Source organism: Lycium barbarum, chromosome 12 (assembly GCF_019175385.1).
Source record: "Lycium barbarum isolate Lr01 chromosome 12, ASM1917538v2, whole genome shotgun sequence".
NCBI lineage: Eukaryota > Viridiplantae > Streptophyta > Magnoliopsida > Solanales > Solanaceae > Lycium > Lycium barbarum.
The window spans coordinates 91,864,041-91,881,335 of record NC_083348.1 but is presented as its reverse complement, the minus strand read 5'-3'; the positions used below and the strand labels follow the sequence as shown (position 1 = coordinate 91,881,335).

The following is a 17,295-nucleotide window of genomic DNA, read 5'->3' as shown; positions in this document are numbered from 1 at the left end:
ATACAAAACAAGTCAAACTGATGGTAATTAGAGCCACTGATTGATAAAGATCGCAACCAATCACTTCATTTTTCTTTGTAAGCTTACTTAAGTTGGCAGACAATTTATCTACAGTTTCCAGAAGAGACGTGTGGTTCTCCAAATTTCCCATCTTTTTCCCTTTACCAAACTTAATTATCACTTTCGCATTCTGGAAACTAATTTTTACACAGTAAACATATTCGCTTCGATGGAAAATAATGGAGTAGTATAGTATTTTTGTCGAATTATCTTGTGCATAGGTACTTCGGTTAATTTGCTTAATACATGGAACTTTTAAATTTAAAAAAAAAAAAAAGGCATTACTGTGCAAAGTGCATGTCATTTTCTGCCACTGGACTTGAAAAGATTTCTAGTAATAACACTTTACCCGAAAAGGAAATGAGAATTAGCAGCAAAGGAAAAAATCTAGTAATTTTAGAATAAATCCACATCAGAGAAAAATGCAATAAGTGATGGCAATGAATCTGGAAAAACCCGTCCTAATACTCTTGGTTATACTAAGAATAGTGAATCAAGATGGGAATAAACGAATGCCACCTTGAAAGGTTGCAGTGGGTTATAATTACCTCCGTATTCTCGATTAAAGGTCTTGATAAACAGCGGTAGAATTAGAATTTTAAAAATGGGTATCAATATATGAAAAGGTAAATAAGTTAAGAAATCAAGCGGATTCAACAAATAGTATACATACATAAAAATTCTTTTTACGAATTTATACAGTGTAATTTTCTAACAAAGAGGTGTCGGATGACATTCCTCGGATACATGTGGCTCTGCCGTTGTGGGTAAGGCTATGGAAATGGTATCGCCTTTAACAAGAAGCACTTTATTAATTCTCAAAATGAGACTTCCCAATGTGAATTCAAATTAATCAAACTCATCAAACGTCGGTGAAAACTACAAGAAATAAAGAAATTCCGTAAACGGTAAAACAACAAAAAATATTAGATATAAAAGAGTTATCAACTTAAAAGCTTGTAATGGTGAGGTGATGCTATTCCGGTGGTTCTAGCGTCGACATAACAAAAGACACGAAGGTTTATTATTATTCAAGTTTTACATCAAAGTCCCTTACCTATTTTCTCTCTCTTTACAAATGGCTTTAAATCCCTAATCATCATTTAAAACGTGCAGAGCTGCGATGATTCTTTAAAAAGGAAAGAGAATGTTTTATTATAATTTATAACACGCTAGTTGTATTTATGTGTAAGATTCTAATGTATAATAACATACTAGTTGTAACTTGTAAGGTTTCTGGTAATTTTGTATAATGTTTCTTGTAATTTTGTATAGTGAAAGGGAGAAAATTACCGATATACAACTAGTGTGTTAGGAGTTATACATTAGGACACCATATATATATATATATATATATATAGGAACAACTACGTATATATACATCTTAACAAAAAATATTTACGAAACGTGACGATAGTTTTATATTTACAAAACATAATATTACAAACCTTACCTATTTTCTCTCTCTTTACAAATGGCTTTAAATCCCTAATCATCATTTAACACGTGCAGAGCTGCGATGATTCTTTAAAAAGGAAAGAGAATGTTTTATTATAATTTATAGCACACTAGTTGTATTTATGTGTAAGATTCTAATGTATAATAACATACTAGTTGTAACTTGTAAGGTTTCTGGTAATTTTGTATAATGTTTCTTGTAATTTTGTATAGTGAAAGGGAGAAAATTACCGATATACAACTAGTGTGTTAGGAGTTATACATTAGAACACCATATATATATATATAGGCAGTGGCGGACTCATGTACAATTTTTGGGTGCTCCGGCACCCATTAAATTCAGTCACGGAGTGTATAGCTATATAGAAAATATAAAGGAAACATATATAAATAGTTAATAGAGCACCCCCGAACTCAAAATATCTGGATCCAGCACCCCCCGAACTCAAAATTCTGGGTCCGCCACTGTATATAGGGACAACTACGTATATATACATCTTAACGAAAAATATTTACGAAACGTGACGATAGTTTTATATTTACAAAACATAATATTACAAACCTTATACAAAACATGCTTTTAAAAAAATAAAAATAAAAAATTATTTTTTTCATTTTAAATTTTTTTTTATTTTTTAAAATTTTTTTTATTTTTTATTTATTTTTTAAAAAAAAAAATTTAAAATATTTTTTTCGCTCAAAATTTATGTATGAAAGTTGTATGAAATGTGTATATCTCGCTCAAGGCTTAAAAAGTTCGCTCAAAATTTAGTGTATGAAAACGGTATGAAAAATGTATGAAATTTGTATATCTTGTTCAAGGCTTAAAAAATCCGCTCAAAATTGTGTGTATGAAAACAGTATGAAATTTGTATCTCGCTCAAGTCTTAAAATTTCGCTCACATTTTCGTGTATAAAGTTCATGTTATGTTTCTGTAAAATTAATACAACTACAACAACATTGTATACAACTTTGATACAACATTCAAGACTTAAAATAATCACTCAAATTTTTCTGTATGAAATGTGTATATCTTACTCAAGGCTTAAAAAGTTCGCTCAAATTTTAGGTATGAAGAACGTATGAAATGTGTATATCTCGATCAAGGCTTAAACATTACGCTCAAAATTTTATGCATGAGAATGGTATAAAATGTGTATATTTCGCTTAAGACTTAGACTTTCATTCGCATTTTTAGTATACTTAGAATTTCATTCACATTTTTCGTATATAAAGTTCATATTAGGTTTCTGGAAAATTAATACATTTCTGAGAATGGTATGAAATGTGTATAAAGTTTTCGCTCACAATTTTGTGTATAAAAATTATATTAAAAATTTCGCTCACACATACACATTTCATACATTTTTCATATAGCTTTCATACATAAAAATTTGAGGTAATTTTTTAAGCCTTTGAGCCAAAAAAAATATATATATATATATATATATAAAAAAAATCGAAAATAAAATAAAAACGAAAAATATATGAAAATCCGTCATGTTTCGTAAAATATCGTTATGTTTTGTAAATAAGGAAAACTATCGTCACATTTCGTAAATATTTCTCCTTAACATATATATATATATATATATATATATATATATATATATATATATATATATATATATATGTAGTTTTCCCATATAAATTTCAAACTCGAAATAAATCGCTCAATGATAAATTGAACAAAATTTTGGAAAATATAAACAAAATATTGATGAACTCAAAGTACTTTTGTTTCAAGACAAGAAATGTTTTTCTGCCCCAAAAATAATTTTCCTTTTGATATGCATAAACAATTTTAACTTGAATATTCTCATTATATTTTTAATGAGATGATTTATAGCCACACAAATGTGTATGACATGTTTTAAACAAGAAGTTTCAATTATTTTTCTTTCTTAAACTTTATGTTTAGTAAAAAATGATGGGGTGAAAATGATCCCCAACTTTGCTTTAAAACTCAAACTCACCCCCCCCCCCCCCCCTCAACTTTGAACAATAGTCATTCTTCTCACTTTATCCCATGCAATATCTATTTCGTCCTTGTTATTTTCAATCCTCCATTTATATAATTCATTTTTATATTATATGTAATATTCTTTTTTAACTTAGGTATTTATAAATTTATTTAAGTTCATTAACATATTAAGTGGAATAATACTTTTATGAATTTTTCACGAAATCTAATGCTATTTTTTATAATTGTTATCTCTTTTTTTTTTTTTTTTTTTTTTTTTGTAACTGGAAATTTTATTACCAAAATATAGTGGTAATATTTATAAATTATTTCTACACATGCATTAAATATATGTATGTACAAGCATGTCTATGTATAATTAAATTTAACGTCTCTCTTATTCTCTATTGTCCATAAAAATAAACAAGTTTTGGTTGTAATTAATGGAATATTTCTTAAACTATAATTTAAAACTTTCGGTTAAAACGCCGTGCGACTCGGAGGGGACAGAGAACCATAAGGCGAGCACCAAAATTCGTTTATAATATAAATAAACAATTTTTAAGAATTTGTCTCTATTGTATTTTTTATTTTATTTTGTATTAGTTGCATTAAAATATATTTATAAAGTTATTATTACATGCTATTTTCAGTTGTATAAATAGATATTAGAGTTTTGATTGTTATTAATAATATTTATTATTTTTATTCTGCTAATTTATTTCATTATAAAGCATTATTAAATTATATAATCAATTAATATTTCCCACTTTTTTTTCACCTAGAAGATAATAATTTATTTTTTTATAGGAAATTTGTTACATAGATAAAAAAAAATCTTGATTTTAAAAAGTAAGAAAAGAAGAAGACAAAAGTTGATAATGTAAGGGTAAAATAAGAATTTAAAAAAAGTCAATTAGAATAAAAAAGAAAGAATGACTATTATTCAAAATTAAGGGAAGAATTTAATTTTTAAAATAAAATTGGGAGTGTAAATGATTTTTACTCATATTATAATAATCAAACAGAAATTCAATTAAGGCACTACTTTTTTCAAGATAACCACTGTAGGGTTAAGAAGCCACGTGGCTAGGACAAAGAAAAGTAAAAGAGAAGTGGTTCAAAAGGCTGCTGCTTGAGAGTGATGCATGCTGACATAACCAAAGGGTAATTCGGTAAAGACACTCAAAAACTTAGGAAATAGCTACAGTAAAATTTCTTTTAAGCCAATCAAGTTATTCCCTTGTAACTAAAATGACTGAATTGCCCTTCAAATCTCAAGCAGCCATGCTGATCTGCTGCCTGCTAACTCCCTCTTATTAGATAGTAGAAAATATTCTCAACAAGCACGGGATTTATAAAATGCCTTCACAAAATTTATGTTGTCTGGTTTAGCAACCTTACGCCTTCACTAATCACTAACATCATATTCATGTTTAGATGAACTCCCTCCGGTTCAAAATAAGTGTCAATTTAGCCTTTCACACACTCTTTAAAAAAATATTAATTATTAAAAAAAAAGTATTTTGACTAAGCTACCCTTAATTAAAATTAATTTGCATATACTATTAACTTGATAGATTGAGGTCTGATCACTTAGAACTTAATAAGGCGAATTTTAACAAATAAAATTAATTTCTTCTTGATTATGTAAGCGGACTTAATTATTTTGGACCAAAATAAAAAGGCTAAGAGAACACTTATTTTGGACTAAAATAAAAAGGCTAAGCGAACACTTATTAAGAACCGGAGAGAGTATTTATTAAGTAATTGCAGTAATAGTTTCTTCTCCAACAAAAAAAAGAACCTTATTTCCTTTTTGAAATTAGTATTTAACTAGAGCTTCATTAATATTTCTTTGACTATTCTAAATCTAAGAAAATTATACATATAGCTGATGTAGAGCTTAACATAATAACATAATTAATCTATTGTAATATTTTAGTTAACATATTTCAGTATCTTGCGTAGGCTTTCGGGATACTATAGTCTATATGTGTGGCTCCGTTTCCGTAGTCTAGAATGCATTTGGCAAGCTAGCAGTGTTGTATAAGCGTATAAAAATAGGATTTGATACTTTTAATTATTTTTATAATATCAGTGCATTTTAATCTGAGATTTATTGTTTTAATTTCATGTTATTAATCCCATTTATTAAAGATGATTACATGTAGTTAGTTTACTTAATCCGATCGATGATGTAGACGTTCTTTTGTACAACTTAGTGTATAGAAATTATACTCATAAAAGTTTGGATGTAACTCATATACATTCACTGATAATGAAAATAAACATTTGCGCTATCAGTACAATTTCAGTTTACTAATTTTTACTTACTATATAGTTACAATAATTATGTCTTGAAGTGTTTAAATTCTATGTACTGGTAGTCTAAAATATTACATAATCAGATCATTCATAAGATAATTATAGGTAAATTTCTATGGAAAACATTAATAATTTGTGTGTATAACTTAAATCTTATTTGAAAATAACTTGATACCGTGAAAAAAAAAAATGCTATCAACATACCAAGTGAAAGTCTTAATAATTTTATTTTTATAACAGTATATGCATCCAACTTGGTACCGACAGGAAATAGTAATATCAGATAAATCTGTATATAAAGACCCCATCATATCCACCAATAAAAGGATAACCATCTTGAGGAAATTGCAACTAGTCCCTATCTCCCACATACTCCCCCGTCTCCCAAAATCTCCATTCAAAAACAAAGCAAATTAGATATCTAAAACAGAGAAAAAGAGCAAGATTTAGAACAATGAAAGAGATGGTGCAAAAAAATATCACTTCAATTCTTGAAGCTATGCAAGCTAAGCCCATGCTACTCTTCTTCTTCGTTATCCCTCTCTTCTTATTCATTTTCTCCACGTCTCGCCGGAAACGTTATCCTCCAGGCCCAAGAGGGTGGCCTCTCATTGGTAATATGATGATGATGGACCAGTTAACTCACCGTGGACTTGCCAAATTAGCCCAAAAATATGGCGGCATTTTTCACCTTAAAATGGGTTATGTCCACAAAATTGTAGTCTCTGGCAAAGAAGAAGCTCGGCAAGTACTACAGGTACAGTTGAAGTGTCTGATCTTCACATATAAAAACTTAAATTATTAATTTATTAACTTCTATATACTAACAGTATAAACAATTAATACACAATCAGTGTAATATAAGTACCATGTTGGCTACTAGTTTAACTTACAAAGCAGAGTCATTTATACTTATTTTTTTAGCTAACCTAATAGTGTAAAAAGATGTTCAATTGAACTCACTACTTGATTATATTATGTTTCAACAGGTACAAGACAACATATATTCGAACCGTCCAGCGACCGTAGCAATCAGTTACCTAACATACGACCGTGCGGACATGGCTTTTGCTGACTATGGACCCTTCTGGCGCCAGATGAGAAAATTATGTGTCATGAAACTCTTCAGTCGCAGACGAGCTGAGTCATGGGACTCAGTTCGTGACGAAGTGGATTCAATGGTCAGGATTGTGACAACCAACACGGGCACATCCGTCAACTTAGGGGAACTTGTTTTCGGTCTCACTAGTAACATTATCTACCGAGCTGCTTTCGGAACTTGTTCGGTAGAAGGAAAAGACGAGTTCATTAAAATTTTGCAAGAATTTTCTAAGCTATTTGGCGCGTTTAATATTTCTGATTTCATACCATGGCTAGGGTGGGTTGGCCAGCAAGGTCTAAATGTTAGACTTGCTAAAGCACGTGCCGAGCTTGATGGGTTCATCGATTCAATTATTGATGACCATATTGAGAGAAAGAAGGCTAATGTTAATGGTACTAACGAGGATGGTGATCGAGAAACTGATATGGTGGACGAGCTTTTAGCGTTTTACGGTGAGGAAGCAAAAGTAAATGAGTCGGAAGATAATTTGCAGAATGCTATCAGGATTAATAGGGATAATATCAAAGCTATCATCATGGTAAGTTGGATAAAACAAAGTTCCCTAATCTTTTCCATACATATATGTTTTGTCATCTTTTTTTTTTGTGTGGTTGTCACGTACTCGTTATTGCCTCCGTTTCAATTTATGTGACATAATTTGAATCGATATACAAGGTTAAATAAAATGAATTTTTTGTAAACATGTGGTCTAAAACATGCAATAATTTATGTTATTATAAATTTTTTAAAACTTATAGCCTTAAATGTGTCATTATATTTAAAGTATCATTACATTTATGTGGTTATAAAAGCTTCTCATTAAGGATATAATAAGAAGTATATAGTTAGTTGTTTTTAAATTTACAAAGTGCTAAAAAGAAAAATATATCATATAAACGAAACAACAAAAAAGTTGATCTAGAAGCTGATCTTGTCCAAATATAGAGTTTCCTATATAGCGGTGGGGTAAAGCTAGCAATTACACGGCTGTCTCTGGCAGCTCATATATAACCATCAAGAATTATTAAATCTTAGATAACACAAATGTTTTTCGTGAATATATGTTCAAAGTATATTTTTAGCGCTTTAATCTATCTTGTAAGATGCAGGTTTTGGTAACCATTTAATTTGCCTTTATGTCTGACGGCAGAAAATAGATTGGTTTTTAGAATAGCAAGATGCGTTAAAGTCTCTCCATCATCACAAAATTAATATTAAGAGAAAAGGAAAATTTGAAAATTGATAACCGAATAGTTTTAAAATTTTCTATTGAAACTTAGTAGTACTTCAATCCGAAAAAATCTCCCTTTCCAATGTAAACTAGCACTCTATGCTGCTAAATTATTCTTCCAGGTATTTTTCGATAGAGCTTGGTTCTAGAAGGATCCATATAATTCCTCTAACTTACTAGCGTCTAATCATTCATCTTTTGAATATCTCAATATAATAACACCAAATATTATTACGACTTTGTCTAGTCATATGATTCTTAATGTCCCGGCTATATTCTAATAATTTTCTAGAATTAAATGCAAAGGAATTAGCGTGCAGTAAGGATATTTTTTTCAAGTCTGTCTTTTGATTAACCTACCATTTACCACTCTGTAGTAAGGGTAACTCGGAGGCTCCAAGACTTGATTTAAGCTTCGATGCTATCCAAGATAAAGCATAGATATAATTTGCCTAGTGGAAAAGTAGAAGATGGAGTAGGTAACCAAAAAAGTAAAATAGAAATACAATAACCCGAATATTTTATGTGGAAAAGTTATTCTAAAACTAAATTACTAACTGATCATGATAAGAAAACACCAAACTATGAAGCCAATGAAAATAGTTAATGTGTCGAAACTTGCTTTAGTATTAGTGACGTAATAATCGATTCATTCAGGCCCCTCAACTCCGAGTACTCCCTTCGATCACTTTTACTTATCCGCTATTCCAAAAATGAATATTCACTTTTACTCCTCCTATTCACTTTTACTTATTCATTATTCTAAAAATACATTTTTATTTTTACTTGTCACTTTTAGCATATCAAGAGAATACATTTTTTTCCTATTTTTCCATTGTATTAATTACTCATTTCAAATCATTTTTCAAATGCATTAAAAATAAGCATCAATTAATATGAGTATCATGATAAATTATGCACTTTATTTATTACTCCCTCCGGATAAAAAAAAGAGTCTACTTAGCCTTTTTTTCTTCGATAAAAAAAAAGAGTTCACTTAGCAAATCAAGAAATAATTAACCTTGTTTTTCCATATTTGCCCCAAGTGTTATATGATAAAACTCAATGCCTATTTAATTAGGGATAGTTTAGTCAAATTACCTATTTTTGTCTAGAAGTTACTATTTTCTTAAGGAGTGTGCAAATGGCTAAGTAGACTCTTTTTTTTGATTCGGAGGGAGTATTTCTTGAGGAGTGTGCAAAATTCATAATGGACAAATAAAAGTGAACTGAGGGAGTACTTGTCAATTTTCAAATAACAATAGAAAAACAATTTATATTTAATGTTTTATCCTTAGCATTAATTACTCATATTTTCAAATCTTAAGAATGTACACTAACTAATATGAATATCATGGTAAAATATTTATTTTATTTATTATTTCATAAGGGGTGTGTAAAATCTATCGTGAACATGTCAACGTGAACGGAGGGAGTATATTTTTATGAATAAAATTTCAAAAATGGTCAATAAAAGTCCATCTAGAAAATCTGGTGCCATTGATTATCCCTTTGAAAATTGGCTTCATTTTCGCGTGGTTGGCTGCGAAGCGCTTTCCCTGAAAACGATGTAAAAGTTGTAGTTTATCTTACTTCTACCTAACCCCCGCCAACCGCGCATCTATTTAACTTTTATACCTGATAACATAAAAATATAAAAAATTATCTTGTTATAATAGGTTGGTTTTTTTTTTTTTTAAAGGTAATAAATGCTACTGTACCTTTTAGTTTACTTGTAGTAATATCTTTTAGTAACCTGATTGTATCAAACTTATTATATACTGGCAGTATATATAACTTAAAATGATACGTGACTGTCAAACAAATTGCAGGATGTAATGTTTGGAGGGACAGAAACAGTGGCTTCTGCAATTGAATGGGCTATGGCAGAGCTTATGAGAAGTCCTGAGGACCTTAAAAAGGTGCAACAAGAACTAGTTAACGTTGTTGGACTCGACAGGAAGGTCGAAGAATCCGACATTGAAAAATTAACCTACTTAAAATGTTGTCTAAAAGAAACTCTACGTCTCCACCCTCCAATCCCTCTCCTCCTCCATGAAACCGCGGAGGAATCCACCATGTCCGGCTATTATATTCCGGCAAAGTCACATGTTATAGTCAACACATTTGCCATTAATCGTGACAAACATTCATGGGAAGATCCTGAAACTTATAAACCATCTAGGTTTCTCAAAGAAGGTATGCCTGATTTTAAAGGAGGTAACTTTGAGTTTTTACCATTTGGGTCGGGCCGGAGGTCTTGCCCCGGTATGCAACTTGGGCTTTATGCATTGGATATGGCTGTGGCCCATCTTCTTCATTGCTTTACTTGGGAATTACCTGATGGGATGAAACCAAGTGAGCTTAACATGGATGATATTTTTGGACTCACTGCTCCAAGGGCTAATCGATTAGTGGCTGTGCCTAGTCCACGTTTATTATGTCCACTTTATTGAAGGAAATATGGGGTATTTTCCACCTGTATACGGATTGATATACACAAATTCATGGGCACAAAAAAGGAAGGGCCTTGGTGAGGAGTATATTATTGGATTGTTTGGATATTTTTACCTTTATTTTGTATTTTTCCATTAAATGTAACATAGATGTGTATACGTAATGAAGAGGCGCCAAAGCAAAAGGACGAAAATATTGCTTGAAAGGGAAAGAGGGAGGAATTGAATGGTAGTTGTGTATATGGGACAATATCTGTTTGCCTTTGATTTCTTTTGTTACGACATTTTTTTGTAAATGTCGCCTCGTGTTTGTTATTTCTACTTTGAAAGATAATAATCAAAATCCAATAAAGACTTCTTGATCCTTGTTGATTTACTTATTGTGACTATTTACCTTATTGGTATTGTTCATTTTGTCTGAATTAGTAACTAGTTGAATTGAACAATGTAAATACGTACGTGCATAGACAAAACAAGCAAAAGATGATTAATTACTAGTTCGCCGTTTCAATTGAGATGAATAAGAAAACTCTGAAATTTAATTTTAAAGTTCTAATAGAAATTTCTCTTTCTATCACACTTGTGAGAATGAATTCGCACTTATTATATGATTCGTACTTATTATATGGGAAATTTCCACGGTTACCACTACACTATTAATCTTGAGGTTACTAATGAAAATTTAAGTCAAGGTTTAAAGGTCACTTTGGGGGTAACACCCGACTTCATTCCTAAAGCTCGTACCCGATATTTTTGTTCATTAATTGACTCTGAAAACTTGATATACGAAACAAATTCAAAAAACTTAGTTGTTGCTTGACGGCATCTATAAGCACCAATCGTTGCATGTTGGTAGCGATTAATGCATTCTTCAACTCCACCATCCCAGAAAAGTAAACAAAATAAATAAATAAAATATTCCACCCTCATAAATTAGGAAAAAGGAAAAGGATATAGAGCCCGTTTGGATTGGCTTATAAGTTGCTTATAAGCTGTTTTCAGTTTTTTTGAGTGTTTGGCTAGCCAGCTTAAAGTTATTTTTGTGCTTAAAATAAGCTCAAAAAAATAATTGGGTCCATTTGACTTAGCTTATGTAAAGCAGCTTATAAGTCGGTTAAAATAAACCCATCCAAACAGGCTCATACTCTTTATCGTTTCTCTGCTGGTTCAAAGCATGACGTACGAATGGATTTTTATGCTCGTGCGTGGTTTTAGAAAATAAAAAGTTACCAAGCTGAAATTAGCAGTGTTTTAAAAGGCAGGGCGTTTTACATACGCCTCGACGAGGCGTAAGCCTCGAGGCACGGGGCGTAAGCCCCATGGGTATTTAATTTTTAGTATTTCTTAAAATAATATAATTACAAATAGGTAAAATTACATAAAAAAATAAAAGAAAACTGTAAATAAATGAAATATATATATATATGTGTGTGTGTGTGTGTGTGTGAGCGCGCGCGCGCTTGATCCTCACAAAAAAATGATCAAAGCAATCCATTATACATCGCTTATAACTTGTAATTATATATAACATAATTTTACAAGTATAAACAATACAATGAAATAAAAGCTATTATGAAATGCAAAACAATTCTTACATTTTAACTTTCAAACACGGAAAAAAACACAGTTTCTTAAAACACTATTACTATCATACTATTCATTTTATCTCCCTATAAGCAAATAATCAATAAAATTTATCAATATTACAATTAAAACATAACTTCTTCATGAACAAAAAATGAAATTTTATGATAATTCTGATACATAGGACTTATGACCAATGACAAGTGAAAATGTATAATTCCGCTATGTGTTTTTTTTAAAAAAAACTAAGTGATATTCACTCTCACGACGTTCTCAAATAGTAAATATCCAATACTACGACTTGTTATATGAGTTACACCCAATCTTCTATTTCTATAGATGAAAAACTATTAAGTATCATTATTTTGTTAAACAATTATGAGGGTGAATTATTTTAATTAAGGAATTTAAAATATAATTTGTGTAAGAACTGTTAGGCGAGCCCTAGGCGTTGGGCGTTAGGCGTGTTTAGGGCATACGGTTGGGCGCTTAGGGCGTAAGCCTCATAGAAACTAAGACCCGCACGTTAGCCCCAGGGCGTTTTGCCACTGCCCTGCCCCGAGGCGAGTCCTGACACGGCCTTTTAAAACAATGGAAATTAGAAATACTACATCCGTCCTAATTTGTTGAAATTGTTTACAACACAACCAACAAAAGGTGTGTGAGGCTCCATTAAATTTTTGACACGTGGATAATGGGCCCTATCTGTCTTGAAAGCAACGAAAAGAGGAGAAAGTATGTGTTTATACTAGAAACCATGTGGGTCCCAGCAGAAAATAAATATTAAGAAAATGAAAAGTTATACTACCATTAAAGATTATTTCTTCTTAGAACAAAAGCTAAACCTTATATATAGAAATATGATTTTCTTTTCTACTTACAATATAATTTAGAATATGTTATCCCCCATTACTTTCGAATATAGTTTTATTGGAATCGTCATTTGGAATAAAAACTATATCAAATTTTACATTGATCCTAATTTTAGCTTATGCTCCCCCCGTTTTAAATTATTTTTCATATTTTTCGCTTATACGGTTCTTAAGAAAATATTAATTAGGATGATTTTTTACTATTTTATCACTATTTATGTTTTGAGATTTCTCTTTTCATTGAATATTTACTCTATTTTGTGTGTTATATTTACTCTATTTTGTGTGTTGTCTCTCTATAATTGAGTTGTTTGTAGTCTTAAAAAATAATTACCACTAAAGGTAAAAAAAAATTTAAAAAAAAGTTAATTTTGTCTTCAACTTCTAAAATGACAAATAATTTGAGACGACTATTTTTAGAAATGACGACAGATAATTCGAGACAATGCGAATGATAAAAACTCCCATGTCTCAATTTATTTGACATGTTTTTTACTTAATCCCAAAAAGAATGACATCTTCCATATTTAGTAACAATTTAATTATAAAATACCCTTAAGGATATGATTTATAGCCATATTAGAAAATAGATAAACTGTGTATTTTAAAATACTTTAACGAGATGATTTATAACCATGTTAGAAATAGGCAAAATATAATTCATTAAGAATATTTTATAATTAAATTGTTACTAAATATAGAAAGATAACATTCTTTTGAGACTGAGTAAAAAAGGTGTCAAAGAAATTGAGACAAAGGGAGTTTTATTATTCTCTCGTCTCGAATTATTTATCATTTTAGAAGTTCAAGATAAAAAAATAATTGATTTTTTATACCCTTAGTAGTAATTGTTTTTTAAGATTACAAACAACTCAATTATAGAGATATGAGTAAATATTCAATCTCAAAACATAAATTGTGATAAAATAGTAAAAAATCATCTTAATTAATATTTTTTAAGGAGCGTATAAGCAAAAAATATGACAAATAATTTAAAACGGGGGGAGCATAAGCTAAAATTAGGATCAATATAAAAACTTGCTACAGTTTTTATTCCAAATAACGATTCCAATAAAACTACATTCAAAAGTAATGAGGGACCACATATTCTAAATTATATTTTAAGTAGAAAAGAAAATCATATTTCTATCTATAAGGTAGCTTTTGGCAAGAAGCAATCTTTAATGGTAGTATAACTTTTCATTTGCTTAATATTTATTTCCTGCTGGGACCCACATGATTTGCAGTATAAACGCATAATTTCTTCTCTAATCGTTGCTTTCAAGACAGATAGGGCCTATTATTCATGTGTCAAAAATTCAATGGAGCCTCACACACATTTTGTTGGTTGTGCCTCAACCATTGTGAAAAAAATTCTAATTTGTTCGACATTATTTCACTGCATACAATGTTTACTAAACAAATGAATATATTTGCGAGATACCAAGCATAATTACAAAAAGGACTCAAGTGCTTTATTGTGCTATTATGTGGGGCTTACAACAACCATCAATATTAATATATATAATAAAGTTAGGCATAGACAATTCTATATGGCACATCTCTATAACCTCCATTGTCATTTATCTTTTTTTCCTTAATTTTTTAAAATTTTCTCTTCATTTCTCTATTTTATGCTTTGCCTAATAATTGCCCAAATAGCTATTGAAGTCTTAAAAATGTAAATATCAGTTTTTTTAACAGACCCACGTAGTTGTAGCACTTAAATGTCATTTGCATTTATATTTTCTCTTCTTTATTGCTTTGAAATTTTCACTTTCGTAACTGTTCATATCCATAACTCTGATGCTTTTAATATTCATAAATCCCAAATATTTAATTTAAAACTTTAAGGTACCTTATGGTATTCATCCATTTTTGCCTATATAAATTTGTAGTTTTGTTCATGAGAACTCCTACCCAATGTTATCCTTTTCATTTCATATTTGAAGCACTAATGTCGTTAAATTCAATGCAGTCCTGCTTTCATGCTTTAGTTTGGCCGGAGGAAGAAGGCTCTTGAATGTTGTTCTGTTTGCGGGAGGGGATATTGACAAGATCTCGAAAGATTATATACTTATTATATATTTCTTTTTTCTTCCATTTTCTTATGATTAAGGCTCTAGAAAAGATGGTGTGTTGTAGTTTTATCATCTCTGTTTATTTCTCGTGTGATCTCCTTGTGAGATCATGATTTTTTTGGTTATAGCAGCTCTGTATTCTTTTTTGGGCTCAAATTAGTCTTTTTTTGTTTTTGTTTTTTGTTGCTCAAATTAGTCATTTATGACTTTGTTGGAAGAGTGCTAATTACTAATCAAGTTTTAAATATACAGTGCGTAAATTGAATAAATTTTAAACATTGACATATGCTCCTCATTGATCTGTTTCTTATGTTTAAGTTTTTAGCACCGTCAAAAAATATGCTCAGCGTGAATTGATAGTCGCTCCGGATCAAAAAGAGTATTCAGTTAGTTTTTATTGTTTGGATAAAAAAAAGAGTGTTCACTTAGCAAATCAAGAAAGAAGTAATCTTAGTTTTCTAGATTTGACCTTATTAAGTGTTAAGGGACCAAATCCCAATACTTATTTAATTAGGGATAGTTTAGTCAAATTACTTATTTTTATTTAAAATTTAATATTTTTTTAAGGGGTGTGCAAGTAACTAACTGATCGCTCCTTTTGATTCGCAAGGAGTAACTCATCAACTATCAAGCGACATTTGGAAAGGGGGAATAAGTTAACTTAAAACATGTGTACACGTGAAGAATCATTTAGGTTTTATTAAAAGATTTGTTCTTTTCTTGTACTTCCTCTCTTACTTTGAAAAATAGTGTATTTATGTAATTTTCTTAAATTGGTGTAACTTTTATGAATGAATATTATGTTCTAATGTTAATGTAATTTGGTTTTGTCTTCTTAAAAATATCAATAAGGTCTTTTTGCCACAAGGGTCCAAATGAGGTAAATTCATATGACTATTTAGGTCAAATTCAATAATTTATTCAAATTTAATAATTTATGCTTATTTAATGTCATTTCTATCTTTTCTTCTTAAAGTTTATCTTAATTTAAAATTGTACAATAGAGGTTATGGTGATTTTTACATAAGTGTGGCCAAATTTGAATTAAATTGGTGTGGCAATTTAGAAACTCTCAATATCAACATATATACGTGAAATCATGTAGGAATTCACAACTGGTAATATGTAAAATTGGATCTTCTTTTTAAAAATGTTCAGCAAAATCATCTTAAAAGGATGAGAGTTTAGTTAGTCCGGAGTATTAGTTACTCGTAAAGATATGGAATGTTTGTGAGTTTTCAAGATAGAAATAAGGCAAGTGGGTGCAGATTTCTTTGTTTTGTATTTTAATTTTATATATTTTTTCAATGTAAGGAGAGTCTCCCAGAAAATATTTTAAAAAGAAGAACATAAATATGCATACATTAAATATATATTGGAGAAAAAAGATTTCATTATTTCTGTGAAGAAGAACACATTATTTCTTAAAACTTCAACTTTTCAATAATCAAAGAGATAACTGATTAAGAAACGTATCAAATCTATATATAATATAAAGCTAGGCATAGACAAGGTGATGTGGCACCTCTCTATGACCTTCATTGCTATTTATCTTTTTTCGCCTTTTTTTGGCATTTCTTCTACTATTCTTCACCTATGTGCTATTAAAAAAAAAGAAGCCAAAATCACTTCTTAAAATAATTCTTCAATGAACATATTACGTTACTAACTTTTGCATTTGCTGCATATTAACTAACACTTATTGTGTTTCACTCCTATCATTCAATCTACCTAATTAACAGCCAACAATATCCTTACTAATTAAATAAATTGAATGGAGTAATAAAGAAAATTATAACCACAACATTTTTAAAGCTCAAAGAGCCGTTTGGTTTTCCCTGGAAAAGCCCACGTATAGTGAATTTATAATACAAAAAACAGATCCCATTAATTTGGAAAATGGAAAGGCTCCACTTTCTTTCACTTAATTATGAAGATTAAAAGGTTCTTAACTTTAAACCTTGGACTCCTATATACACACACAATCTTATCATTCAGCTTCCTTTGGTATATGTAAGTGGATTTTATTTTATGTCTTTTTGTTCTCGATTAATACTTTTTTTTTGTCTGGTACCCGTGTTTGTTAATACTTAACGTATAGATATTTTGTTTCTTTCATTAGAAATAATAGCAATCTTCTTTTCATTAGAAATAATAGC

At 29.9% G+C, this 17,295-nt stretch overlaps 1 protein-coding gene across 1 annotated transcript; it reads left to right on the top strand.

Annotated features, from left to right (window-relative positions):
• Positions 1 to 6,127: 6,127 nt before the first annotated feature.
• On the top strand, positions 6,128 to 10,975 carry LOC132621675 (cytochrome P450 84A1-like). Its single transcript, XM_060336016.1, has 3 exons — positions 6,128 to 6,567; positions 6,800 to 7,450; positions 9,976 to 10,975. Exons 1-3 carry the CDS (start codon positions 6,265 to 6,267, stop codon positions 10,597 to 10,599), a joined length of 1,578 nt encoding a protein of 525 aa, XP_060191999.1. The 5' UTR covers positions 6,128 to 6,264; the 3' UTR covers positions 10,600 to 10,975.
• The last annotated feature ends 6,320 nt before the right edge of the window (positions 10,976 to 17,295 follow it).

Coding starts and splice junctions, on each gene's coding strand:
- LOC132621675 (XM_060336016.1), top strand. CDS start 6,265: ATGAAAGAGATGGTGCAAAAAAATATCACTTCAATTCTTGAAGCTATG. Junction 6,568..6,799: donor AAGCTCGGCAAGTACTACAG/GTACAGTTGAAG, acceptor ATGTTTCAACAG/GTACAAGACAACATATATTC. Junction 7,451..9,975: donor ATATCAAAGCTATCATCATG/GTAAGTTGGATA, acceptor AACAAATTGCAG/GATGTAATGTTTGGAGGGAC.